The 27,215-nt window shown below is 49.7% G+C and overlaps 1 protein-coding gene across 2 annotated transcripts in view; it reads right to left on the bottom strand.

Annotated features, from left to right (window-relative positions):
* LOC8024539 (zinc finger protein 1) overlaps positions 1-27,215 on the bottom strand; it is a 199,612-nt gene that overhangs the window by 5,233 nt on the left and 167,164 nt on the right. For both annotated transcript variants that reach the window (XM_042288808.1, XM_040206614.3), the window contains 4 exons: positions 14,324-14,649; positions 8,553-8,759; positions 2,313-4,073; positions 1,650-1,857 (listed from right to left, as the gene is read on the bottom strand). In XM_042288808.1, coding sequence (XP_042144742.1) covers positions 1,650-1,857; positions 2,313-4,073; positions 8,553-8,759; positions 14,324-14,649 — 2,502 coding nt within the window. The remainder of the gene's footprint in view (positions 1-1,649; positions 1,858-2,312; positions 4,074-8,552; positions 8,760-14,323; positions 14,650-27,215) is intronic.

Raw genomic sequence — 27,215 nt, 5'->3', positions numbered from 1 at the left:
GACCAGGTCCGAAAGTTCATCCTAAAAATGGGGAAGAGATTTCAACATACGGAAACCGTTGCAACACAGCATGCCTGAGTTCGTGAAACAAGAATGTGCGTTGTTTATACACTCCCGGTGTACAGCGGGCAAGCCATGCATGCGTGGATGGGAGAAAGCGGGAAGAAGGAAGGAATCTGTACGAGCAGATTTGCCCCATAGCTCAGTCTTTCAGGTCGCACCAGCGTTCCTTTTTTTATACGAGAAACGAGGAGATGCCGCCAACAGATTTTGCACCGGTGAAACTGGGACAGACTTGAGAGTCCTATACAGTTACGTTGAGTGCTCGCATACACTACAGGGCTCGAACGAGAATATTAAACGTGGTTTATCGGCCCGCAAAAATAACTAAGCAACGCAGAAAGCTGGAACTCCGTGAGAGCGTGACGGCAGCGGTGGTGACAAAATGCGAAAGTTCAAGAACATGACGTTACCTGGATCAAAAGATACCATAAAAATACAAAACTCCTCTATGAACCGACGCCCACCTAAGCCTAATACTCATCCGACCAGAAAGCCACACACGTGGGCGCCTGTAGCATTAATTGCAGTGAAAAATGCTTGTTAGCAAGAGGGACGATATTGTTTGCTCACTTACTGACAAGATTTTTTTTTTCGAAAATAAATGAAAGAGGCTTTTACAATGTCAATTCTTTGTTTGATAAATATATAGGTGGACCTCGGCTCAGATAAATGTTGTTTTTCTCTCGTATATTTTGATCCAGGTAACGTCACGTTTTAAACTTGGGCATTTTGTTACCACCGCTTGCGTCGCGTTTTGATGTTCAGCTTTCTAAGATGTCTCGTTAATTTTGGCAGGCCGAAACACCGCGTTTCATGTTCTCAATCGATCCCTCTATATCACTTGAGTCTAAACATTGAGTTACATGATGCTAAACAACGACTTACATCGTGCTCAGCGGAGCAATGCTGCTCAGCTCGCCTGATCGGGACAGCGAGATCAGCAAGATATCCCCGAGCATGCTCGTTTGCTGACCTCTTTTCGTCAATTATAATGCATAGAGCTCGCGTGCTCAGTGAGATAGTTGACGCCTCTATCCATAAACAGGTTCTATACGCGAAAAAGCGCAGATTTTGTTGTATTTGCAAGGTAACGAAAGAAAACGATTTCCATCCGACATAATGAATAATACCGCCCAGCTCTAAACTGATTCAAGACTATTTATACGACTGAAATTCTCAAGTGAGCAGAACTGATATCTCTTAACTGGAAGTGGAACCTTGCGCAATACCCCCGAATTCATACGACAGCAGTCGTGCGGACCCGAGCTCGCGAGAGGACTGAAACACAGCCCACACTTCTAATGTCAATTGAATAACGTCGCGGCTGTTGCCGTTGCTGTGCGATCACAGTTATTATTCAGAGGTGCGAGCGTCGAGAAAAAGGTCAGCATTACCGCAGACTCGGAGAACACAGGCGCAGGCCGACTATAACGCACAATCGTGGCAAACCTTCACCAAAGGTCGTTCCGCTGGAAATAATGCTTTTCGGAAACAAGGTAACACCTGCGAAATTCACGGAAACTCTCCTCAGCGATCGCCTCGGTAAAGGTTTGACGGAAATGAAAAGAAACGCAGCGTCCGCTCACCGGAGTGTTCGTACTTGTGCCTTGCGAGAGAACTCTGCTTGCTGAACATCTTGTCGCACTGGTCGCACGAGAACATGCCCTCCTCGGAGGCGCTGTCTCCCCGGGCGGACAACTTTCGCTTCTTGGCCCCAGGTTGGCGAGGGTCGTCGTCGGTCGACGGACTGTCCTCGGCGACGCTGTCGTCTCCAGCTCCGCTCCCAAGCTCGCCCTGGAAAAACGAATAAGCGAAAACATGTATTTAAATTTGTGACGCTTCGAACGATAACACGTAAGCAAATCCATGCACGAGGGATTGGTTTGCGAACACAGTCGCGTTATTTCATGAGCTGGCAATGCCACACTGTTGGTCGGCATATTGTCCAAGTATGTAGGGCGGCACTTCCCGTATAGCCCCGATAGAATATTAAAACAAATTAAAAAAAAAAAGAATGCTTCCGCGTGCTACATCACGTGAATCCACGTGACATGGGTCGACGCTTGGCCGCACAGATTGAACGCCAGGATCTATACTGATATCTAAAGCTCTGCCACCTGTGAATGAAGTCATGAACCATAATGACAAACTCAAAGGAAAAAGGGGGGAGGGGGGGAAGCAAACAAGTACCTGGGTTCGCGCAAAAAAGAAATTAAGCTAAAATGTTACAATGCAGAAGACGACTGTACCTGCTTGAAGGCTTGCCTCTGGAATGCCTTCATCTTGGGACTTCCGGGCTCGCCGTCGATAGGGTCGTCGTGATAATACGGCGACACCGCCATCTTGCCGTCGCACAGGTTGGACGCGCCGTGCGGGCTGGCCGTGCCGTCGTGGCTGTCCGACGAAGTCGACGACCGAATGAAATCAGCACTCGGAGGCGACAGCGCAGCGTGCGGGGACGCCAGCAGCAGGCCGGCGACCGAGGACGGCTCTGAAAACACCGGAGGGAAGCCGTGCTGCTGCCGGTCCGCGAAGGATTCCCGATATCGGTGGAGGTCCACCTGACCGTCTAGATCGTAGCCCTTGAGCGCCGAGAGGGCCAAGTACTTGCTCGCCGCCGGCAGGAGCGGACTCGGGGAGTGCCTGTGCAGGAGCGACATCTTGTAGTCTTCGGACGCCGCGTAAGGCGCGAAGGACCTCGCCGACGGAGACAGGTGACGCTCAGGAACCGCGGAGTGACCGTTGGAAGCTGGGTGGTGACCCTCTCGCGGCGTCGACGTCCTGGGAGACTTGCGACTAAGATTAAGTGCCTCGTACTCGTTGTCGGAATCGGCGCCGTTGCTCCACGAAGGACCGCTCTTGCTCTTCACCGACAGGTCGAGCGGCTGCTCGGCGTCGTTGGGCGGATTCGAGCGCGGGCTCTTCAGTAAGGGCTCCGCGTCACCGAAGGCGCTCCCGGGTGCGTAGGAGGCCGGCAGCACAGAACGGAAATCTACGGACTTGGCAGGAACCGAGGTGGGGCTATACGATGATGCCCGCGAGGACGGACGCTTGGACGCATTCTCGAACCAGGCGCGCACTGCTCTCGTGCTGCTCCCTATCGCCTGGGCAAGGCTGGCGATGTCCTTCTTACCCGGGGACGGGTTGATGAAGAAGGCCGTGTCCAGAAGCATGGCACCCTTCTCGGAAATCTTGCAGGACCTCAGTTCCCCTTCGTCCCCACTGTCGCAGTTCGTGTCGCTGCTCGAAGATTCGTGGCCTGGTTCCGTCTTGGGCACCTTGAGGTCCTGAACCAGGTTCCGGTTCACGTCCCTGTTCGCGCTGCACATGAACCGCTCGTGTTGGTAGAGAGCCAGCGGGCTGTCGAACGACGCCGTCCTGCAGTGGCGGCACCTGTACTCCCGTCTGCAAGATGAGGAGTATCTGGCGGACTCGTCGGCGCCGCTGCTGTGAAGTGGTCCGGCAGCGAGAAGCTCGGGAAGGAGGCCGTTCTTCTTCGAGGCAGGCGGCGGAGAACCGTTGTCCTGTTTGACCGCTGCACACTCCATGAACTCAAACATCTTCTTCACGTAGTCCACCGAAGGTGTCTTAGACGATCCGTTGCCGACCGGAGGACCGCACTTCTCGGCATTTCGGGCCTGGAGGATCTGCGCCATCTCGTTGTACGTGGGCGCCAAGGGAAGGTAGTGGGCCGGCAGCGCGGAGCCCGAGAACTGGGTCGCTAGCAGGTGATGCAGGGCGAGCGGGGACGCGTACGGCGAAGGGAACGGTTGCGGCGCCGAGCCCTGGCCGCCTCCCCCGGGGGCCGATTGGGAATGGCCGTAGTCCGGGGCCGAGAAAGGGAAGCGGTCGTAGAGGAAAGGACCCGATCCGGCTAGGGGTGAAACGGACACTTCACCGCCGGCGCCGAACTTAGGGATGATGGGCCGAAAGGTGTTGTTGTTGTTGTTGTTCTGGGATCCGCCGTTGCTGGCACGTCCTCGCGCTGCCTTGGTGTCCATCTTGCGAACCTGCGGTTACACGAGAAACGAAATTAATACTGCGCGCCTGGAGGTGGCGGCAAATCGTGCGCGCATCACAATGTTGATCTGTCAGCGTTCTGCGCTATACTCAAAGAAGCGGCTTTTACGTCACGTCACTGCGGTGGCTGTGTTGTCGTCGCATGCGCCTCACTTCAAGCGGTTTATGCGCAGTGTCCACACCTGGTGTGGGCAAACGTTGACTTGTTTGAACGCTGGCCTGTAGAAAGGCTAAGCTGAAACAGCGAGACGTACGGTTGTGCAATGCGCAAATGGAGAGCTTGAGCGAGTGGCAATAGGTTGCAAGGCTAAGGTGAGACTAGAGTTTGCCCCTAACGCGCTAAAAAGGCACGGGGACCTTCTCTTGAAGAGACCTTTTTCCCCAAAAAGTTAAAATGGACGCTAGACTAGCTTTGAAAAGACCTGAGAGTCCTTTCTTCTACGTGTCGAAAAAGAGAAAAGGAGAAAAAAAAAAAAAAAAAAGAAAGGAGACATACCGACGTCGGGCGGCAGATGCAACAAAGGATTCTAACAGAGCTCGTTAAAAAAGTGAAATTCGGGCTGCTCTACTCACGGCACGTCAAAGGATCGTTCTTTCGCGGGCTGCAGGTGTCGCGCAGTATTTAACGGGCACACATTAATGGAACTCGAGCGACGCGAGCAAGTTCGGCGCGCTGCTCCACCGTGCAAGAAAGCAACGCGAGTTCCGAGGCACAAGTGCGCTTGGCATCGGTCCCGCGGACCGGCAAGAGGCACGGAGGAGACATTCAAAGTTCGCGAAGCGCTCCAACGAAACGGTGCAGGCAGCGTTCCTGTTCGGGAGGAGGGGAGGCGTACACGGGGGCGGGAAAAAAAGGGCCCTTCTTTCCTTCAGCTCGAAACACAGCACCTATCTCGGAGGGGGCGACGAGATGGGAACACAAAAGACAACCAGGGGTAGAGCACCACCGACCCTCCCCACTCGTACCCCCCCCCCCCCCCCCCCCTACCCCACCCGGAGAGAACAGAGGAGAAAGGGAACAGGAGACCCCCAGCGGAGGTAGCCGGTCTCGCCGAACGCAGTTTTATGTTCGCTTCGCTCCAACTTCCAAGGCGAGGCCGGCATCCGATTCCGTTCCTGGCGACTTCTCAGCTTCTCGACGTCCCGGCCTTCGCTTTGGGCCCAGATGGAGGGACGGCAGCCCCGAGGTGCGCCGAGGAAACGAGAAGGGGACTTTTTCGTGGCGAGAATGGGGGGACTCCAGCTCGTTTCGCGTCCCACCTGCTAAGCCAGCAGGGTCTGTCCCCTCGATTAGAAAATAAAATAAAAGGTAAGAAAAAACTAACTCGGCAAAATGAACCTTGCTGAAGTTTTGCTTCTGCGCGAAATGGCGCGGACGCGTCTACGATGAAAAGAGTGATTGTGGAGGCAGATTAGGGGATGGAATCCTTCGTCTTTGACGGCTGAATCTGTGCTATCAGAAAGCTTCTTTCGAACGTTATTGAGCCTTAACCTATGTAGGTACGTAGCGGTGACAGGTAAAGGGTTTTAGGGGAAACTCCTCCCCTCTTTGCACTTCAGCAGAGCGAAAGCTGGACAAGAGATCACCTTCTTTCCAGCGTTCGCTCTGCTAAAGTGGAAAGCGGAGGGAGGAGCTCCCCCGAAATCTTGCGTGTATTTTACAAACTACGTGAAAAAGTCTTTGTCCTTCGGGTACACGTTTTGTTTAACCAGGAATTCATAGAATGACGCCCCGTCGAAGACAAAAGGCTGTAAACTTTTGCTTTCTCAAAAAAAAAAAAAAAAAAAGGAAAGGAAATTAGCAGTGCTTTTGCGCCTCTGGATGGTAAATAGGAGGCAGATAGCTCGCTTCGTGTCACAGAAAAATATTGAGCATGGCGAGAATGATATCACGTGATTACCAAATAATGTCTGGTATTTATTAGAAGCAAAATTTAGGCCCAATGATTGTCGATGCAACACGTTCTCAACCCAGTTGGGCACCGCTTGAGAGTGAGAGCTCCCCCGCAAATTTGGACATCACGAGTCACGCACATAGGACCACGTCATCCGCGATATCACTGGAAAAGCTTCACGGCACAGGCCTTGTGTCGGGTAAACACCGAGCTCTGTGGGAAACGAGCTGAACAGAGAGCCCCCTCGATCTGCTCGCCATTCTATGAACGGCTTCAACGGCACACGGAAAGCAAGGACTTTGATTCCGCCCCAACAACAATGTCGACGTCCTTGTTCTTAGGCTTTCCACCTCCCCCTTCTTCAGAGAACGGTGAAACACCACTTAAAGGTTGAGTTCGCAGTACTCAATTTCAGTAAACAGCGTGTCTTATGCGCTATGTTTGCTCCGTGGAAGCCGGGATTCTTCGCTTAATTTAAGGATATCTCCGGTACAATTTCCCGAGTTGAGGGTTACGACAGATTTTAGTGAAGAAAATGTCCCTAAATTACAAAATCTCCGTTTTTTGTTATGCATTATGTAGTTTTGTAAATATCCTATCTCAAAGATGTGTTAGGGGATCCACGCCGAAACCGAAACTAACGACTTGAACAAGATGGCCACCCAGGGTCTTCGGGTGACGCAATGTTCATGTTGCAGTACCGCAAAACGTACGACTGGCCTAGTCGCAAGAATATTTCCGATCGGTGAAGTAAGATGCTGCGGCAGTTTTACCGCTTTGCTTCGTAGATATCAAACATCCGTAGCGAATATTAATAAACATTCATAAAGTGGTCAGGAGAAAAGCGAGTTCACCACAATGAACGCAGGGCTCAGACTATTTTTTTAACAAATTCATAATTACACAATTTAGAAAGAAAAAAGAAAAGCTGCATATGTCATATCGTTTTCGTAGGCGGAACAGAAGCATGCGCTAAATCTATATGAACAAGCCAGTCGACACACTTCATTAATTAATCGCGGAAAAGACGTTATGTCAACGGAAAATATTCAGAAAAGACAGCTTGATTAGCAACACAAAATCACAAAACGCATCCACCGCTCATGCGCCGACAAGAAGGGAAACAAACTTATTCTAATGTCGAATAGCAGCTACGTGAGACATGTCGATACAGATGTGGGCTTCCAGAGCAGTGCCAGATTAACAAGAAGAAGACTTTACGAGAAAAAAAAAATAAAAATAAGAGGACGAAGCCTGCAGCACCGCCGCAGATGGTCATTATATCGTCACGTTGCGCTAGTTCCAATTAACTCCAGCCCAACAATTATAGGTACGACACCATTTCCGCATCTGGCAGTTGCAATCTGTTTGGAGCACGCGGTTCCAAGCAAGACGTTTTAAAAAGCGCAAGCGGTTTTTTTTTTCTTCTTCGTTTTAGCGGTTTGTTTCTTCCGGTTTCGCACCGAGCTTTCCCATCCAAGAAGGCGCGGGTCGGAGAAGACTGCCGGCCCATCTGGGATCGCTTTGTTGCCCGCGCTCGCCTCGGTTGTCGCTGGCTGTCGCGGCGGCGACACACGCAGCTTTGAAGAGATGAAAACAATTAACCTTCGCTAATCCAGACGGTTCGAGACGCGTCCTTGCTTACGTCTGGTAACCGGACGAGCCGGGGCTATGTGTGCGGTGCTGCCAGGGTGGTCCGAGGTCGGCTGGGCTGCCATTAGCGTGAGCCATGGTCGTCTCGCGTACCGCACCGCTCCCGTTTTAGAGAACAATGCCTGCGTGCGGGTGCTCAGGGGCGCTTCAAAGCGGCGCGGCACAGGAAGCTTACAAATTGAAATAACCTGACTGCTGATATCCACCGGCTGTGGCGTCGTGGGCCAGCCGGTTGACGGCTGTTTATTTATTTAGTTTTTGTCGGGGGCAACCGTTATTGTGTATATACCTGCAACGCTAAACAAACAGACACCCCCACACACACAAAAAAAAATGAAAAAGAACTAACGTTGTTTGCACGATGTAGCGATGCTTTCTATTTTACGGAAAGCGGAATGGAAAGCGATGCTTTCCATTCCGCTGAGAAGTTTGGAACCATAATTACAGGTGGCATTGAGTCTATTCATGAGCACAATTTCTACCAGCAGCTTGTTTTCAAGAACTGTCTGGAGCGTGCCGAAGGCGAGCATTCCAAGGCATGACGTGACACCCTCAGATGCATAGAGCAGGAAAGCTTTTGAGGCTCACCACGCTGCCATAATCCTCTTCCCTCCTTACGATTGGATGACACAATAGATACGTGTTCTCAGTCGAGCAACATAATGGCGGATTCGCGTCATATTAATATCTCGTTATCGCGTGGGTTTCCTCTAGCGCGTCATGTGCGGGAGAGTGCTGCCTCTGTCTACACTGCACTCGTCAAACGCGTTAAAACGCGAGACGCCAGCGTCCGGCGTTTGGTTCTCGTATTCGAACGCTATCGACGAGTGCGGTTAAGACAAAGGCAGCTGACGTTCGCGTCTCTGAGTATAACCCCGAAAAAGCATCTGGGCGCGAATAGCGAGAGAAAAGAAAAAGCACCTTTAGGTTGACGATGAGGCATTTCTTGCTCGTCATGTGCGAGGAGTAGGAGCCCGAGTGGGAGAAGCGCTTGCGGCAGTGCTGACACTCGAACGGTTTCTCGCCGCTGTGGATGCGCATGTGCTCCTTCAGGTGGTGCTTGAACTTGAAGGCCTTGCCGCACGTTGGCTCCGTGCACTTGAACTTGCGCAGCACAGCGTTCTCGTCCTGCGCGCGGACAATCGGGGCGAGAGGCCCATTCACATCGCGTGCAAAGAATACCGCGCCTCCCGTCAAGCTTCAACACATCCTTACTGCGAAATCAAAATTTGGCTAGGTGCGTGCTACAGGGTACTTCTTGCTAGCACGAGCAGTGTGGGGATAGTATTCCTAATAAACTCGAATAACGGCTATTGCTAAATTCGAATTTCAAACGTACATAGCTGAAATTGGCACACGAACGTAGTTTCGCCACAAGTCTCTCTCTTTCGGAGCTCAAGTTAGAGGTTGTAAAGTAATAAAAATATAGAGCAAAAACGGTGTCCGTGTATTTTTTTCTGCCGGATGTTCGTCGTCTGCACACTGGTTTGTGAGCTCGCACCCAGGTGGATATTAATTGTTATATATTTCGTTGAAAAATATTTATCGCCACTATCCCGTTTCGCTCATCGCCGGCCTTTACTATTGGTTCTTAGCGTTTTTGCGTTGAGCAAGCGACCTGGGAGCGAGCTTATAAACCAGTGTGCAGACGACAAAAAGGCTAGTATAGGACGTAGGAAATACACGGCCTCCGATTTTGCTTTATTTTTAGTATTACATAACCTCATAATTGAACTCTAAACGAAAAACAAAAGAGGCAAACAACTTTTTTTTTTTTTTTTTTAATATACAAGAGTCAAAAATCACAGGGACAAAAAAGAGTTTAAAGAACACAAGGCGCATTCGCAACTGAAGTTTATTAAGGAAAAAGACGCAAAATATAGGCCGTCGTAGAACGCTTATTCGTCAGTGACAATCGATGTAACCCCTCGATAAAATCAAACTCTTTCCTTGAGAGAGCAAGAGAGGGTTCTCCGACGCACTCGTTTCCTTTTGCCCTAATCTCAAACGCTATAATGTACTTCTCGGCACACTTTTTCTGTATATTTCGCTAGAATCTTAACGTCATGGAGAACTGGTAAGTGTGGGAAACGACTTCAATGGATGGCGAGATTACTAGGAGGGCTCGCTTTCATGGCTGCCGCATGTTCGCGTGCACGGTCACTGACACACCTACTCGTTTGACTTATTGAATTGAATTGGTTTGATTTAGACTCTAGGTCAAGGGTAACAGGACAAAAGGCAGATTAACTCTGCCTGACGTCGCCCTATGCCCAGCAGGCGTACACGGAACCGCAAGTCAGCGGTATCTCGTACTCCACTCCCATGGCATAGTGATTTTTTTTTTCCGTGTTTTATGCTGCACTGCTCTTTAAATGGTTGGGGACAGTTGATTCTGCGTCACAGACGTACCATTTTATAGGGGGCTGGGAATACCACCTAAACTTAGAATCGCTGTGCAACTTTTTTTTTTTTTTTTTTACTTATGGGGCATTATGTGTTTTTTTTTTTCCCCTAAATAAACTTGAGTTGCGAGTGCGCCTTCTGTTGTTTCCACTCTTCTTTGCCCCTGTCGTTTTTGGCGCTTTTATATATTTGACTATGAACCAGCTTGCCCAAATTTCCACTACGCAAGTTTGTGCAAAAACTACATTCTCGCGCCCCATTTCAGGCATGTACGTTTGGAATTGCGAATTCTGCAAGACGCGCCGATAGTGGTGGTCCTTACGGCCGCACCCTGTGCAATCACCGAGGTAGTGAGTCAGAGAGTAGAGCGCAATATTTCCCTACATGCAAAACCAACGTGAAGCTCTTGTGACGTCAGGCCGCAGCGGTGGCGCTGCTGTCGATACGACGCATGCGCGAATGTGGATCCTGCGAGCTTGTTATGAAACAGCCTGCCGGCGTAAGAGAAGCGCTTCGCCACGGCGTACCTGACGATAAAACCCGGTGTGCAAAAAGTAGCCTTGCGCATTTGTTGTTTACAGTCAGCGTGTGTGGTTACTAACTGATACGGTCAGGGGAAGCGCCACGGTACAGGGCGCCGGAAGAAGACGAAGCGCGCAAGCAAAAGGGGCTCCGGCGGCGGCCCTGTCCTTCGATGCGGGCCTTGCCCCGAAGGATGTGCCAGTAGAGTCCAGATTAGATCGCTTCCTTTTCGGTCCATGTATCAGTGTTGCAGCCGATCCAAACCGACGACGGACAAGGAAGTCCGAACAGCGAAGCCGTAAACAGGCTCCCAATATCGCGCCTGGCAGTGTCATTCTTTTGTATCGAGGCAGGCAAGCAGTTCCCCAAGCAAATTTTTTATTACAAAAAAAATAAAATGATAAAAATAGGCAAGTTGACAACGGCTTCGATACAAAACAATAGAAGCGACACTTTCTGCGCGAACATGAAATCGGCACTTCTTCGCAATTTCCTGCAGACTATTGGGAAGCGTCGAAGTTAGTTCCCCGAACGGTACATTTGCACTCCGCCCTAGTTGTTTTTATAATATAATATAAAGTAACATAATGTAATCTATAATGAATTAAATGGCTTGCAACTAACCATTTCCGGTTCGCACGTATGAAATGGAAAAAGAACTTCTAACTCGAGTAAATTAGAGTTACTTCCACACCACGTGATCAGACATAGAGCGACGTTCTACTTCTAGCGGAGCCTACAAAGGAGAGCTTTGGGCTTCCCGAAAGAAAGAACGAGAAAGCGAACGACAGAAAAGCGAGTTCACTTTGCCATGACGAGTTGAAGATAGTTCGGACGCGCGTTAACAATACTTCTTTATCACGAGCAACGCCAATATTTCGACACTAAACAAAACTCAAAAAAAAAAAAAAAAAAAAAAAAACTACGTGCAGACCGTGCAGGCGATGTTTCGCTGTCGCATATAGTAGATTGTTTAAAAATGCGATCTGGAGCGCCGAGTTTCCAGCTTGGCGCTGCACTTCACGTTCCGTGTTAGCACCGCCTTTGCCACGATAGGAAAAGAGGCAAATTTCTTTTTAATTCTAAGCGGGAAGGAGGGAGAGGGTGATAGAGAGAGAGGAAAAAAAAGAATCGGTGATTGCTTGTTCGAGTTAAGTGTGGTACATTGCACCCGCGTGCCAAGCAACGTGGCAAGTCGCGGTCAAACCGTAAACACACCCTACGGAGGACGGTGTGCACACACTTTCAGCAGACGTGCCTGCACATGATTCTGTCATATCTGCAGCGAGCACCCTGTCTTTTGTATGATATGCGAGCATGTGGTTGCGGCTTTAGATTGGATTGGATTCCGACCGCTGGTTCACCGCGGAAAAATCGCTAAAGAAAAAAAAAAGCGCTATAATAAATTGTTACATGTATAAAAAGATCGAGGCAGAGCCGAGGCACGGTAGAACATGAAGTGAAAGGCATTATTTGTGAGATGCATTCTCAAACGTCACGGCTAAATTCGAAATATAAAATCCGGAGCTGACCGCTTGCCTCGGACAAATATCGCGTAGCGAGCTACAAAGAAATATTAAGTTAACTCGTTGTTCTGTTCGAGCAACTCCTGTAAACAACATTATAAAAAAAGAAGAAAAAAAAAAAAGAGAAGCGTTTAAAGCATGTGCTGCTTTATTATAGGTACACAAGTCGATGTGCGAAAGGTGGCTCGGTCGACTATCACAAGTGTGCTCGAAAGGTTACGTACAGAGATCTTTGCGGCCTGCATCCGTGTCTGCATACGGCATTGTTATTACTCGCACTTTTTGTTAATCGCAGGTTTTCTTCATGTACGGCTGCTTGCACAACAACACGAAGAGTTCGCTCGTTGGGGATGTTGGATTCACAGCCGCCTAATTTGACGAACCGGAGATTGCAACCCTCGCAATCTGTTTAGACCATAGCCTTTGCACTCCCAGATATTTTCAAGTTTCTTATCCGGAGCTCATCAGTAATTCAATTTTGAGTGGTTTACACACAATGCAGAAATAGGGTACGCCCTTTTTGACCAGGTAAAGGTAGTGCATCGCGGAATGCGTTCATGGCATGTGGATTTTATGTTCGAAGATCGTTCCTGCCTTCTCGCAACGTTCTCAGCAACCCGCTGCGAGATCAGGAACTATGCCGACAGGGTCAGCGTCGCGCATGCGCAATAGGGGCGTCTTCGTTGCGAATATCGTATCGATGGAGAAGCGTAGTCTGCAAAAACTACCTTATGTTAGCTTTCCGTTTGCTGCCGCTTTACATGTCATCCGACTCAACACAATCCACGAAACGTGTCAAAGAGAGTAGATAATTTTCACCTTATATTAACCGGAAAGGCTAAAATTTAAAATTGGCAGGAAAGCTTGCATGTAAAGCTCCGCCGCGTAGAGTGTCGCAACAACTTGCTGTAGAGGTCATACAGGTCCACAGCTTTAAATATTTTTTGTTTGAGATGAAAGATGACATAGCAAGGTTTGCTCGAGAAGAGGTGAGCCAAACCAGAAGAAAAATGAGACAAGAAAGTACCTTAATATTCGTGACGAGCCTGTTGGTTTAAGTATTCATCTAGTGAAAAGTAAGTCACTCGTCGTTTCATTATTTCCACTAGATAGAAAAAAAGATGTAGTTCCGAATAACTCACCCTACAAATCTCGCCGCTCTTTCCATTTCAATGTTTATTCGGCGTCTTTTTACTGGCACAAACGAAACGTTTGAAAGGAAGCACGCGGCGCACAACGGAAACACGACCTAAGAATATCCGATCTCGCTCGCAAGGACGGCCTGCTCAAAACTTGAGCTACAGGGAGGAAGCTGTGCACCGGCTTTACTTATTCTCAGTCAGGTTGGTTCGGCCCCCTTTTCTGTAATCTTTTCACCCTTAGCTGAAAGTATTACAGCGAATTCTACCGGTGGTCGTCTTGGAGCGCCGCGCGGGATCAGTAGACCAGATCCGAGGTGGAGCAGGCTATCCGAACGGAGTCGCTCCGCTTCGGGATTCCCAGTAGAACATGACCACTCCTCAGAGATCGGCGGATGCCCTCCCGTCATTCACCTTCCCGGGACTCCCCTTCCCGCGGTCCTGGATCTCGAAGCACACGTTTTTGCAATCGCGGCGCTAACAACACGTGTTCAAGACACGAGCGAAGTTAATCATGATGTGAAGGATGCGTGTCGATAAGCGCTCTGCATCAGCGTAGCCCCCCTGCATCTTCATCGAAATACTCGTGGGCGGTACGCAAGTGCGGCTCCATTTTCGGCCTCTTCTGCGGAAGTCCGGAAAGGCAGTCGAAATCATGCGGGACATAAAAGCAATCCTCGTCGTCGGTGTTACTCAAGCCGATGCTGCTGGAAAAGCTGCTCGAGCAACTTGACGACGAACTGTCATCAAGCAGCAGCAGCATGCAGTAAAGCGGGCGGCACTTCGCGAGCGGCCATTACGAATTCTTCCGAGCCGAGGACTGGCCAGGCGCGCTTCCAGCCGAATCCGCCGAAATCGGCGGAGCGACATTTTTTGGATCCGGATTGAGATCTGGAGTGGGATGACTCCGATAACGATACTTCACCGCCGCCTTTGCGCATGCATAGTGTCGTTTTCGAGCAACGCAATCGGGGGTATAAGAGGTGTTGGAACGATCTACTAAAACACCCTGATGTCTGTGCCGCAGACGCGGGGTCCTGAACAACACCGTCTAGCTTAGCGAGAAATGCGTCATTAAGGAGCGTGAAAGAAGCCTCACCTGACCGACGGGGGCCGGGTTGTGTAACAGGTCGTGCTTGTCCAGGTGCTCCTTCTTGGAGAAGCTGGCGTTACACTTGGCGCACACGAAGGCCGTGGACGTGAGCCCGTTCAGGTCCGGCGACGCCTGGTCGGCCGCCTTGAGGTCCGGCGGACTCAGCGGGCACAACGCCTTGCCGCGGGGGTCCGAGTGGGCGCACATGAGGTGGTCCCGCAACGCCGCCACGGCGGTGGGGCCCGTGAAGCTGCGCTCGCAGTGCGAACACCGTAGGAACAGCTCGCCCAGCATCCTGGGGGAGTCGGCCGTGGCGCCGGCCGCCGCCAACCCTGCGCACGAGAAACAAGGGCGCGCGCGGAGGTCAGCAGCCTGCATACGGAAAATTAAAACTCTGGATTGGGCTAATTGGTTCATTGCGATATGGAGGAGGTAAAAGTGCAAAAGGTCCGTGTTGTACGTGTCCCTTCCTCGTCCGTGTGTTTTGCGCTTTTGAGTCCTCCAGGTTGCATACGGAGGTCCGCTGGTCTTCGAATGCCCGATTCACATGGTGTGATTTTGATGGAGAATTCGCAGCTGTGACGTTAAGCACCGCAGCTCCCCCACCCCCCCCCCCCCTTTTTTTTTTTTTCTTTTGCCGCTTGAGTGACGTTGAAACTGTGAAGATCGTATCTGCCTCGGGCATTTAAAACGTTCGCACTCTCAGTAAACGAGGGTCATTCAATTAGGCAAGAGGGTTGATTTGTGAGATTGCGTGACCTGATTATGTGCTTATTACACCTGTAGTTGGGGTACTAAAATATGTTTAGAAGAAGGTGCGCTTAAAGCAATAATAAAAAAGGTACTATATTCACCGACGGAAAGCCGTCACTTGGGGGTAAAAAGCATCACGTTTTGAGGGTGTAGACGATGGAAATAAACACTGTCTACAGGCTGTTGTCGAATACGTTACATTATAATATTACTAGCTCGAACGATATCCTTATGGAGGTCGACTGAAAAGAGCCGCCACTGTACCGGCAGTTAAACAACGAATAAAAGTGCAATAAATTCGTTATAATTCCTACTGGACATAAACGGCACTGCATTCTATGTACGGCAGACCGTGAGAGCCTTGACCAGGTCAAAGAGGCTGGCGTGCGAGGTCGAGTTTATACAGAAGACGGATGTTAACGGGTCAAGTTTAAACGGGCCCATCCGAGCAGAGGAATACTGTCTCGCCGACGCGCTTGTTTGCCCAAGACGACGGCCGGGACAATTAGCGTGATCGACACGGAACCGGCGCCCGACTGGGATCTCTCGGGCTCAGTTTCCTGTCCCCGTGACATCCGGACCTGAAGGCGGCCAGCAACTTCCCGCCGTCGGGCACGCGTCGCTTCCAGCCGAGCTCACTGAGTCAAGCTCGCCGAGTCACGAGCCAAGGATGTGGCGCTGTATAGATGACTCGGCATACCGACAACGGCGTGCATAGGGAACCGCTCGTTGCACGACGACCGTTTGTTAGCACGAACCGAGCATCTTGTTGAGGTACACATTTTAGGCATGGAAAGCGATTAAAACGGGTACTGGGAGAAGTAAAGCGGCGTTCGCCAATTATTCTCCTTGCAAACACTGGGCTGCACGACACTCCAACTCTGCGCCTTCTTTGTAGGGTGTTTACCCAGTTAATACCCCGAAAATGCTGCTGACATGTAAAAAGCGGCGTATCTGTGTCAACTGGGTATCAACGACACATAACTGTATACACGCTTGATCGCCTGGCTGCGGTTTTATGGCACGAAAAAGACTGTCCTCTGTTGGCAACTGGGAACTCCTTGCGCGGTGGCGAACTAAACCCGCAACGTCACGGCACACTTTATGCGTTTGGTTAGATTAGAAGGCGAGAATACAGCCAAAGAAAAAACGGTGAGCTAAGTGACGTTGCGCTTTTGACGCTGTTTGATCGGCCTCTCTGCTCCTAGCGTTGGCTGCGCTAGGAGCCGCGCAAGGGCTCCTAGCGCAAGGCCGGGTGAATTTACACGGTTGGTGGCGGTGAAGACAATATCATACTAACCCCGATGCGCTTGCACCTCGGGTGCCCAACGATGGCGCCTCATAACAGGAACGAGCTGGGTCAAATGAGGACTAAAACGACTTGGCGAAATGAGAGGTTCACTCATGTCGAAACTGCGGCAAAGTGCGGGGTTTACTCACGTATCAACTGGAGCGAAATGCACGGACATAGCTTCGACAGGGGAGGAAGCACCATACTGAACGACAACTTCTCAACTAAGCAGACCGTTCCAGGCGCCAAGTTTATACTGGACAAGGAGAAGGAGGAGGAGGTAAGAGGAAAGGGCAATGTCTGCTCCGAAGGAGGGCTGGTCACTACCGCACCAACGACCGTGACTCAGGGGCACGGGCCAGACAGAGGGAAGATTACCGATAGTCCAAAGTTGACTCGGCCTAAAAGAGGTCACCCCGGAACACTAATAATAGCTAAAAAAAAGAAAAAGGTAGCAGAAAGAGTCTTTTTGCTAGACAGGCCAGGAAGGAGCTTCTGGGGTAAAGAAGAAAACAAGCGCATGACTAATCGCGCCAGAAACCGTCAAAACATGCTTACGGAGCAGCACCGAGCTAGTCATCCTTCCATATAGATCCAAATCAATTCGTATCGGACGGAACGCCAGCTGATTACCAGTTGCTGTCCGCGGATCGGCAGCTGTTGTCAACGTCTCGCAGCAGAGGCCATCTTCGGGATCGCCAGCGTACAGAGTAAAGTTTGACAGATCTAGCTCCCCTGCTGGTGCAAAGTTTTACGTCCGAATCTCCTACTCACGCGACCTTGGTGCAAGGCACAGCCTCTTCACGTGCCTGCTTTCCACGACGCACACAAGAAAATTTTGCCCCCCCCCCCCCCCCTCCACGTCCTTCTGGACCTAACCTCGTGGCACCTGTGTATAATGCAGCCTTTCATAGCGTTCGACTACATATATGTTCTAGCGTGGAATCCTGGTATTGTAGAAAAAAAAAAAAAAAAGAGAATGAATGTCGTTCGCATGATGTGGCGGGTGGATGAACCATGTTGTGCTCCTGAACTGGACGCTGACGGACATAAATAGAAAGCCAAGTACATCGTCATGCTGAAACTGCACGTTCTAAAAGATATATGAGCTCACATATTTGAGTTTGGCTCATTGGCATCTGAGGCGTTTTGCGCAGAGTAATCGGACACGCCGCGCTATACATTTATGCAACCTCTCTCGCATCCGCTCTTATTTTTTGCTTGAAAGGAGCGACACCTCGCGAAAGGAAACTTCAAGTGTTATATTAATAGCGTGGATTTCATTTTGGATCGCTTGACCTTAGAAATTGATTCGGTAAACGATGAGTGACTGTTAAAATGCTCCCGTAAATGGCTACAGCTTTCCTAGCATTCAAACCTATGTCTATAGGTATACTTGTTTTCAACAAGTGGCGAGACAGGGGAGTATGAGTTCAAACCAACCTTTCCGGAAGAAAAAACAACAACAAAAGACCTATAACGTCAATGCAGAGCGCGAATGAAGCGTCTTCAGGTCCTCGATTAACGCTTACGTCCAAGTGTATCTAAGGATAACACTTTTGTACATTGTGACGAAGGCGTATAGCAACAGAGAGCCTTTCACCGAGGGCATTTCGCAAAGAATCGCGCAGATTAATACAGAAAGCTAGACGCGTTCCATTAAAGGTCAGGCAGCAGTTGATAGCAGCAGGATTTTGCAACCTCCCACTGCTTCTCTTTAGTCGGCTCCATCGAGATACCTGCAGCGAGCTATAGGCAGCTCATCTTTACGGGAATGAGCGGTGAGGCAATGCGCCAGCCGAGCTAGTTCCCTTTCTGTCCGCTCCCCTTTGAAGTGCAGCAGATATTCCTCCACCTGTACCCCTTGGCAGGCAGGCCTTTGCCAAGCCTCGAAACACGCAGGTGCTCGGCGCGCCTCCCGCCCGAGACTCGACGCAAGCCCAGGGGTCGTGCTTGGCATGCGACACGCGGCTTGCCTATCTCATGACCTCGCGCCCGCTACCCTCGCTGGGATCCGGCTATTCCACCCGGAAGACAAGGACTACGGATGACGTCATCGTTAGTAGACCCCTAAACCCCCGTACCCCCAACCCCGACCGATCCCCCGCCCCACCCAAGTGGCAGAAACACGCCGAAATTCGGCGAGAGTATGCCGCAAAGTGGCAGACGCGTCCGAGTGTTTGTGGTTCTCGGGTGTTTGGGGATCCATCGTTCTTGTTCGTCGTGGTCTGTTTCACGTAGTTTTTACTTTTTTCTTCTTGCTGCTTGAGGTCGGGACGCGCGAGAAGAACACGTAGAAAAATAAACGTTCGTTGGTCGTCGCGTCCAACTGAGCGACGCTGTCGGCGCAAGCGCAGTAGGGTCTTTTTCTTGCTTCGCTGACCACACGATAGATGGTGCTTGGCTCTCAGCATTATCAAATTTGGCAATTTTCGTCCCAGCTCTGATTATGCTACAAAATGTGGATCTGAATATTATTTAACAAAAGTTTTAGGAAACGTTGGCCGGCTATTTATTATAGACTTGAGAGCGTGTTGGTAATCTACATTAACTTATAACGAAAAAAAAAAAAAAAAACACAAGAGGTCGAAACAGACGAAACAGCATGAAGCGAAAGCTGTGTCGTCTGTTTCGTCCTCTTGTGTGTTTCTTTCGTTTTAAGTTAATGAATAAGGCTATTTATTGTTTATGATCGCGGTGCTGGTGAGATAGGCTCTTACCCAATAGGCGACGTGGATTCGGCTGACATGCTGCGATTCCGCGGATGCATCGCAGTGAAAAAGCAGAGATCTTTCGAAGGCGCAAAAAAGTCCAGTTTTGTTTTAAAAGTTCTATAGGGAAGAATTTTTTCGGGCTCCCTATTTCTGTGTTTCATGTCGCACCTTTTACGACGATCGGTCGATGAAATTCGATCTTAGAATCGTTTCATGGTCCCTTGAAACACGGGCCAAATTACAGCCGCCACTGCTGACCTTCTCTTGTCTTACCGAGATGCCGAGCCACTGAAACGGGTGCTTTCGAGCCTCCGCAAAGGCCATTGCTAGAAGGCACGATAGAACCTTAAATGGCAATGAACGGCCTCGCTGTGGTAGTTATGAAGTGAAGTAAACGGAATAAAGAAGAAACAGAAGCTGGAGGTCTGCTATGCCGGCGCCCATTCATAAATCCTTAAAAGCGTCTATACTTCGTTTCACTTTAAGTCTAGACACAACCGACGACGAGCTGATGGAACCAATCACACAGCATCAAAAGCGCACCATCATGGTGTTCGTCATGTTTTTGTAGGAGTTCTATCATCGCTGTGCCAGTCATAAACAGAGAAGACCTGGCGACTTGTGTCGCTTGACTGACCCCATTACAGCGTCGGCTGCGTCTAGACTTAAGCTGAAACGGTACGGACGCTTTTAAGCAGCTGTGCCTAGGCGCCGCCATAACCGACCTTCTGTTTTTGTTCTCTTTTATTCCGTTTACTTCATAATTATATATATACCATAGCGGGACAGTTCGTTGCCATATTCGATTCTATACTGTATCCTTCTCCCCAGCAGTGGTCTTTCTGGAGGTTAGTAAACGCCCGTTTCAGTGACCCTGCATCTCGGAAAGGAAAGAGAAAGTCAGCAATGGCGGCTGCGTAATCTGGCCCGTGTGTAAAGCGTATATAGCTTAAACGAAGTGTAGAGGCGTATGTGTGAACAGACCTTTAAATTGAAAGTATCACGACGGAAATACAGTACTCTATGCGGGCAGAAACTATGGGAGAGAAGGAAACGAATGCGCCCGGGGGGGGGGGGGGGGGGGGGGGGGCCATAACGCGGAACTCTGACTGGAACGATTAGAGTGTAGAGGCAATCCTATAGCTGCCTTTGTCACCACTGCACTCGTCGAACGGGTTAGCACACGGACGCCGGCGTTCCGTGTCATATCCCATTCGACGAGTGCAATGGATGCGAGGGCAGCTGTAGGATTGTCTCTACCCACTAATCGCTCCAGTCAGAGCTCGGCGTTATGGCGTCCCCCGTGCGGTTTCGTTTCCTTCTCCCCCTCAGTTTCTGCTCGCATAGTAGGTGGCATATTAAGAATTTAGGGGAAGTACCTTCCACCTTAGCAGAGCGAACGCTGTAGAGGACCCGATCTACTTACTCTCCAGCGTTAGCTCCGTATCCTAGAGAATGTCTACTATTACCACATCGTTTGTCCGGTGAGCTTTTGCCAGGGATGCGTTCAATGCTCAAGTATACTTCCGTGCTTCGGCGAAATTCGAGAATGTACAATTCTGTATTTTGTTCCACTTTGAAATAGCCTGGCAGAACATGTGGTTCCGCGAGCGCTCACGCAAGGACAATCCTCGCCGAATTCCCACCATACATAAGAAACTGACATCCCATGCAGGGGACGATAGAACAAACAGCTCTAGCTCGAGCATTCTGACCAAGAAATACCACGGGGCCACGAGCAGATGAATTATTAATTTATGGGCTACAGGTAAGGGAGTTTTTATGAAAGCGCTAACCCAATTGTCCACGCTCAACGACAAGAGAGAGCGAGAGCTTTATTAGTGCGTATAGAAGCAAAGGCAAGCGCTGTGCGTCAACAGGGAGTTTTCGAAGACCGCGTTTCCCTTTCCGCTAAGCCCTCCGCAACGAAGAAGTCACTACTGCGCCTGAGCGTCGATTGCCTTGGCTGTAGAGTTTCGAGTATCGCAGCGGGTAGCGGAGGGAACTGTGGGACGGCGAAAACCCCCTAGCTTCCCGTGCTACACGGAGCGCGTCGTGGTCATGCGGCAATCCCGGGCGCAGTTTGGACTTCGCACACGCGCAGTGTTAAATATGCAACGCAAACGCACAGTGTTTGCGTTTTGTCGTATACGCCATACTAAAACTTACTAATAAGGACTTTCCTTATACCGTTCGCGCCGTTTCGCAGCATGCACTCGCCGAAACGCGCTATGAGGTCCGGAATTCTGCAGGCAAAGATGGCGGCGCACATGCGCAGCACTGGCGTCTCCATTACGGAGCGTAGCCGGAGGGAGAAAAACGGTCAACAAAACATCCGTTCATAATCTGCGTGTCCCAAGCACGCGAACGCCGGCTTTTCGAAAGAGCGCGGGGCGGCGCGCCTGTGGCAGTTTCCGAAGAAGGACGTTTCGGCTATTCGCCGAGAGATGGCGGCAGCGGCGCACCTGCGCGCCTTCATAACTTTCCGCTCTCAATCGGGAGACAAAACGCTCTTTGTACAAAGTGCGAGCTGTGTCCTCAAACATTAGGAAACAAAATAACATAATAATTACTCAAAACACTGAAAGCATGACGACAACGGAACCGTTTTAGAACACACACAAACACGCCAAAAAAAGAAGAAAAAAAAGGTATTTTTTAGCAAGGTGCCGGGGCAACACCCCGCCAAGCACCGACGTTATGAGAATAAAACTGCGTTGGCAGAATGAAAATGCAGCGCTGTTATGATAGACATTGTCTATCATAACAGTGGAACATGCGCGGTACCAGCAAAGATGCGAGTGTAAAAGCTGCCTCCGAAAGAAGCCGCGTAAGAGCTTCGAAGTTCGTACGCACCTTTGTTTCCGTCGCCCAAAATGCCGGCCAAGACGAGAGGAGCGTGTTTATGCCCGAGTTCCACTGGAGCGACGAACACAAACAAAGGAGAGAGACATGCCGCATGCTCGCGATGGTATACCTTTGGCAGGCGTTAAGTCGTTCGGTGCTCGGGAAGTAAGCAGGAGTGATTGGCAGCCTCCCAAAAATACCCTCGCGTGCATGATGCTCGTGTTTGAGCATAGCCTCCTTTATTCTAGAAAACCTGTCAAATTGCGAAAGACTCTGGTTTGAGGCTTGTCGCTGTCCTTTGTTTCTGCTTGTCGCTCGAGTGGGATTCGGGCATTACAAGACGAGAAGCGAACAAAAGCATGCTGCCTCGATTCACGCCATGGTTCGTTGTTTCACTGTAACTCAAGGAGCGCCAAAAGTGCATCGTCACGCGGGGCGCTCATTGTTATTTGTTCGCTGCAGGTTATCAGCAAAGGAACCAGTCGCGTGCAGCGAAAGCGCCGCGATCCTGCGCTGGATGGAAGGTAGTAGTAGCAGACATGAACGTAACGCGTTACAAGTAACGAGTTATGTCTACCTAGTTACTATTTTCGGTAACGGGTAATGTATTTGGTTACATTTTTTTAGAAAAGGAACGAGTAGCGTATTTAGTTACTTTGAAGGCCAAGTAACCAGCAACGCTATCTCGTTACTTTTGAGGAGTAACGTGTACGACGCCGCTTAAACGGCTTTGTTTCAATTCTATCCTGAGGGTGCGTCTGCTGCGACAGAGGCAGATGGGCAACCCGAAAAACAACTGAACAGAATGACAGTACAGCAACGTATAATCGTTGAAAACGTAAGTCGAACAGTTCGACTGACGTGTCCAGCGACAAACGTTGATGTGCTCAACTCTACAGCTGGGAATGTAATCCACCCAGCGAACACAATAAGGTTCGTTGGTCGAAGCTTCTAGAACCGGGTACGGACCGAATGCAAACCCGGAGGTTGCGAACGCGGGACGGCACAGAACCCATGGATTACCCGCTGTCCTGAATGAAGGCGCAGTTCCCGAAGGTTCACCAGGTCTTCCTGAAGCACAACACTGCCGTTCTTTCAAGCGCGACGGTAGAACGACTCTTCAACGTCGCCGGAGATGTACTGTTAAGGAAGCGGGGAAACATAACTGATGAAAACTTGGGGAGGCAGCTGCTGCTGAAGTGCACCGACTACTAAAAAGAAAACAATAAACCTTGAAACAAAAGCAGTTGTGTATTTGGTCGTCAAAGTAACGTGAAAGGTAACTCACGCGTTCCTTTTGAGAATCGGTAACGAGTAACGTATTTAGTTACTTTTTGAGCGAGTAACGGTATTTAGTTACTTTTGGGGGGTAACCTGAACACGTCAGAGTAGTAGTAACTCGTTGTGGCTTTACGTCGCCTAGGTTGGCCTAGCTATTGACATTGGCACTGGCAGGCAACGACGGATGGAAGCTAACGGCTCTATCCTTTATAACGGGCGGTAGCTCGCGCCACCTGGCCTCCTTTTCTGTGCCTGCTGATTGGTGTATCCAGTAAATAGCGCAATGACGACGAGCTCCGTGATGACGCAATTTTGGCTCTGTTTGATTGGCTTCATCGGATCCATCGCTTATCACACGAGCGAAAAAAAAAATGAGAGTCACTGAGCTCTGGACGCATGCGCAGCGTCCAATATACCGCACATGCAGCAGAGCCAACCAAGCAGACAAAAATAGCAGCGCGCAGAAAGCGATTGTTTCAAAGGTCTATACCAGCTATCACAAATTTCTAAAAACAAAAATTAGATTAAGTTAGAATGACTTTGAACGGGCAAGGGGACATCTCTTTCTCTTTCTTTCGTTTCGCATGCGAAGAAAAAAATTGAGAGATCACTCAACAAGAGGGGCTGCTTAGTGACGATTGGAAAACGATGGGCAAAATCAGACTCCGCGAACAACAACAGCTTGCCTCTTACCGAAGACCAGAATTGTATACAATATGGAATAAAAAAAATTAAAAAAAAGGAGAGAACATTTCTTTTCGTTACTTGCAAATAAAAGGACCGCGTTATCGGCCTACGTTACTGCAATTAAAGGCAACGCGTTACCGTCAAAAAATAACGCACATTACTTTTTTGAATTATTGATTGAAGGCGACAGCGATTTTAAACAGTATGGGACGAAAGGCGTGGGCGTTTTCTAAACTGAAAATGTTTTGTGTCGGGGAAAGAGAGGCCAATTTTTAAAGGGACACTGACACCCCGCAAAAATGTTCGTTTCTGTTTTGCCAGGGGGTCTATGATGGTGTCAGAAGATTACCCAATCAATTTGCTACAGCGTCAAAAATGTTTTTAATAAAGTAAAAAAAAAAACGCAATCGCTTAGGTGATTGCGCTACTTTTCTTTCCCCACAGTCAACGTATTTGCAGCTTTTTTAAAAGCCACGAAAAATTAGTATAATATTTTTTTTCTTAGTATTGCGTGTGTGCCTTCGATGACTCACAAGTTTAATTACCTTTGGTCGTTGTCTCTAAACCATAGAAAACGGCAGATGGCTCAAACCGGCCAGTTCTCGATCTATGGTTTTCAGGAGGAAAGAAAACCAACTTCGAGCCGCAAATTTTGTTTGGGGTAGTCGGACTCTTATGTGTCATGTACATATAAAAACCATGGCAACCATAAATACCCTGTCAGTGACCCATTCAGTATATTTGCGCCTAAAAACAAAAACAAAAAAAACGGGTTTTTTTTTTTCTTGTTTTTAAGAGTTCGGAATATGTATTGAGTAAGGTACGTGGTCTTACTTGTTACTCGAAAAATGTAACGTAAACACGTTATGCGTCACTGTTAAAAAAAATGAGTACATAAAAAAAAAGGGAAAGAAAACGGATTCCCGCTAATGTTGTTACGTTGAACGCATTACCGCCCACATTACCGAAGAAGACCCAAGCAGTGTAGCTCAGGAGTGACGGCTCATCGGCAGCGGCCCTCGCTTGTGAGAAAAGCCACCTGTGCCTGCCCCTGGGATGCGATTGTTTCGAAAGCTACACGAGGGAGGAGGTGTGCGAGGCAAGGTGTGCAGGGGAAAGGGGGCCAGGCGTCGAGCCTGATGCCTGCCGCCTCGAACCTTGTTTGCTTAATAAGAGAGCAGCCGTACAGTTGCGTCGAGGCCGAATCGCGTTCGAAAGGGTAGAGGCTACACGTGGGTACTCCGACGTCGCTGTAGCACCGAAGTCGTCCGTGTGAGCTCGGCGTGCGCGCTCCTTACAGAAATTACTCACTGGTCTGGAAACTTGGGCGGTTGCCGTACTAGTAATTTGTGTACCCACAAGCGGTGCTAATCCAAACAAGAATTTAAAAAAAAGTAAAAAAATGTTAAAAAAGAAATGTTCGTTTTTTTGTTTTTTTTTTATATATAACTTTGTCGAAGGGGTTCAACACCCTTCACGTGCCGTTTCAATCACACGGAAATAATGACCGCTATACTTCGTTCATCCTTAAGCTGCTGAGACTGCAGCCAATACTCAAGCACCAGAGCTCAAGGTCGTGCTTTGAAGCGTTCTTCGGCCGAACGAGCACTTGCGCTAGGAATGCATGCCTCAAAGCCAGGAACGCGGGCTTGCTCGCGCTTGTTGCTTTCTTTGGCTGCAGTCTACGCTTAAAGCCTGGTTCAGACAGTTGCGTTTGACTGCGTTGCGGCAGCAAGAAACCAGGACATTCCTGCTGCTTATGTCGCGTGCCAAGATGATTCTTTGAATTGGATCCCACGCTTCATACGAAGCACAGATGTGCCCGTGACTCGCTTTCAGTTCTCGACGCAACGGAGTCAAACGAAAGTGTCTGAACCAGGCTTAAAGCCTAGTTCACATGTAGCGGTTTTGGCCCTAGAGCGGCGCGATTTCTGCCGTAGCGGCGCTCTGGCCAGCACCAGCAATTCAGTGGCACGAGCGCCGCGACGGCAGAAATCGCGCCGCTTTAGGGCCAAAATCGCTACATGTGAACCAGGCTTGAGGGTGAACGAGTACATCCAGGCCCCAACTACAGGCGGTGTTCCCTGGACGCTATATTTGAGGGTGCTGTTAAAAACGCATGCTCGGAAGAAGCCCGCATTAGTACGATGACCGGCAATCTTGATGGCGTGGAGTGCACGTTGCAGAAGAACTTAGAACTGTGGAAGCTCGCCATCAGCATGCGCTCACGCAGTTGCGCACACAGCTATTGTCGCCAGCGAGCCCTCCCTAGAGATGGCGTTTGTTGTCGTCTATCTTTTCGACGGGCACGTGTAGTCTGTTATGAAAGAGTAGACGTGTTCAGTGACTGTGGTGGTTCTTAGAACCCACATCCATCCGTTATGTTCTCCGAACCACCTTATTGAACGATACCTAACGTCGGCAGCGCGCCTCCGGTGCTTCAATTTGTCCCCATGAAAAACCTCAGTGTTGCGTGACGGAAAATATTCCTCTTTGGGCAATCTAAGGACCGTGGTAGTACAAAGTAACACGAAAGCGTTATGTTCTCGCATTTTTCTGGCAGCTCATCATTCATGCAGTAGCGTTTCCTCCCCGCAGCGCGGACGTAGACCTGGCCACGACTGCTCATCACAATGGCGACCAAGCAACAGAACGTATGTGGTCGCCATGGCAACTTGCAGTCGTGTCGCGACGCAGGAAAACGCTACAGCGTGAATACGGATGAGCGTGTTCTCACACTCCCCCACAGCTCCAACTCATCACAATCCCCGAGACGCGTTTCGCAGACAGTCATTTAGTCCTCCATGGAAGAGGAGTGGGAGGCGTGTCGTGTACTCTATAAAGGCACAACAAACGAAGCGCGGTCAACGAACATATAGAAAAAACAAAATGGTCTGAAAAAAAAAAAAAGGCGGGGGGGGGGGGGGGTGATGATAGGAGTCAAGGCCAGTGTTATTAGCTACCGGAGGCTCGCCCGTTCCGCTTCGAAATGCCTTTGTAAAGGGCGCTTACCGGGGGATGAAACGTGCTTGAGCTACCATGTGAAATTGGTAAACATGCCTAAAACCCCGCGTAGTACAAGCGCAAACATATATTCTCGTGGTTTAGACAGCTTTGCTCGCCGACCTGGGCACAGGTGGGCGAATGTTTTCCACGCATTCATGTTCCAGCTTTCCCCAAAAAGGGAGCCAGTCTCTTTTCGACATTAGAGGGCTTTAGAATAGGGGAATGCCTTGGGTGTTGCGAGCAGTTTGGGGGTTGCGAGCGTTGCGGCGTACCCGAAGAAATAGCGTCGTGGCCACTGCTCATGATGCTGAAGCTGAGC

Source organism: Ixodes scapularis, unplaced genomic scaffold, assembly GCF_016920785.2.
Source record: "Ixodes scapularis isolate PalLabHiFi unplaced genomic scaffold, ASM1692078v2 PGA_scaffold0__279_contigs__length_252992795, whole genome shotgun sequence".
NCBI lineage: Eukaryota > Metazoa > Arthropoda > Arachnida > Ixodida > Ixodidae > Ixodes > Ixodes scapularis.
Note: the sequence above shows the minus strand (reverse complement) of the source record. Positions and strands in the feature narration are given on the sequence as shown.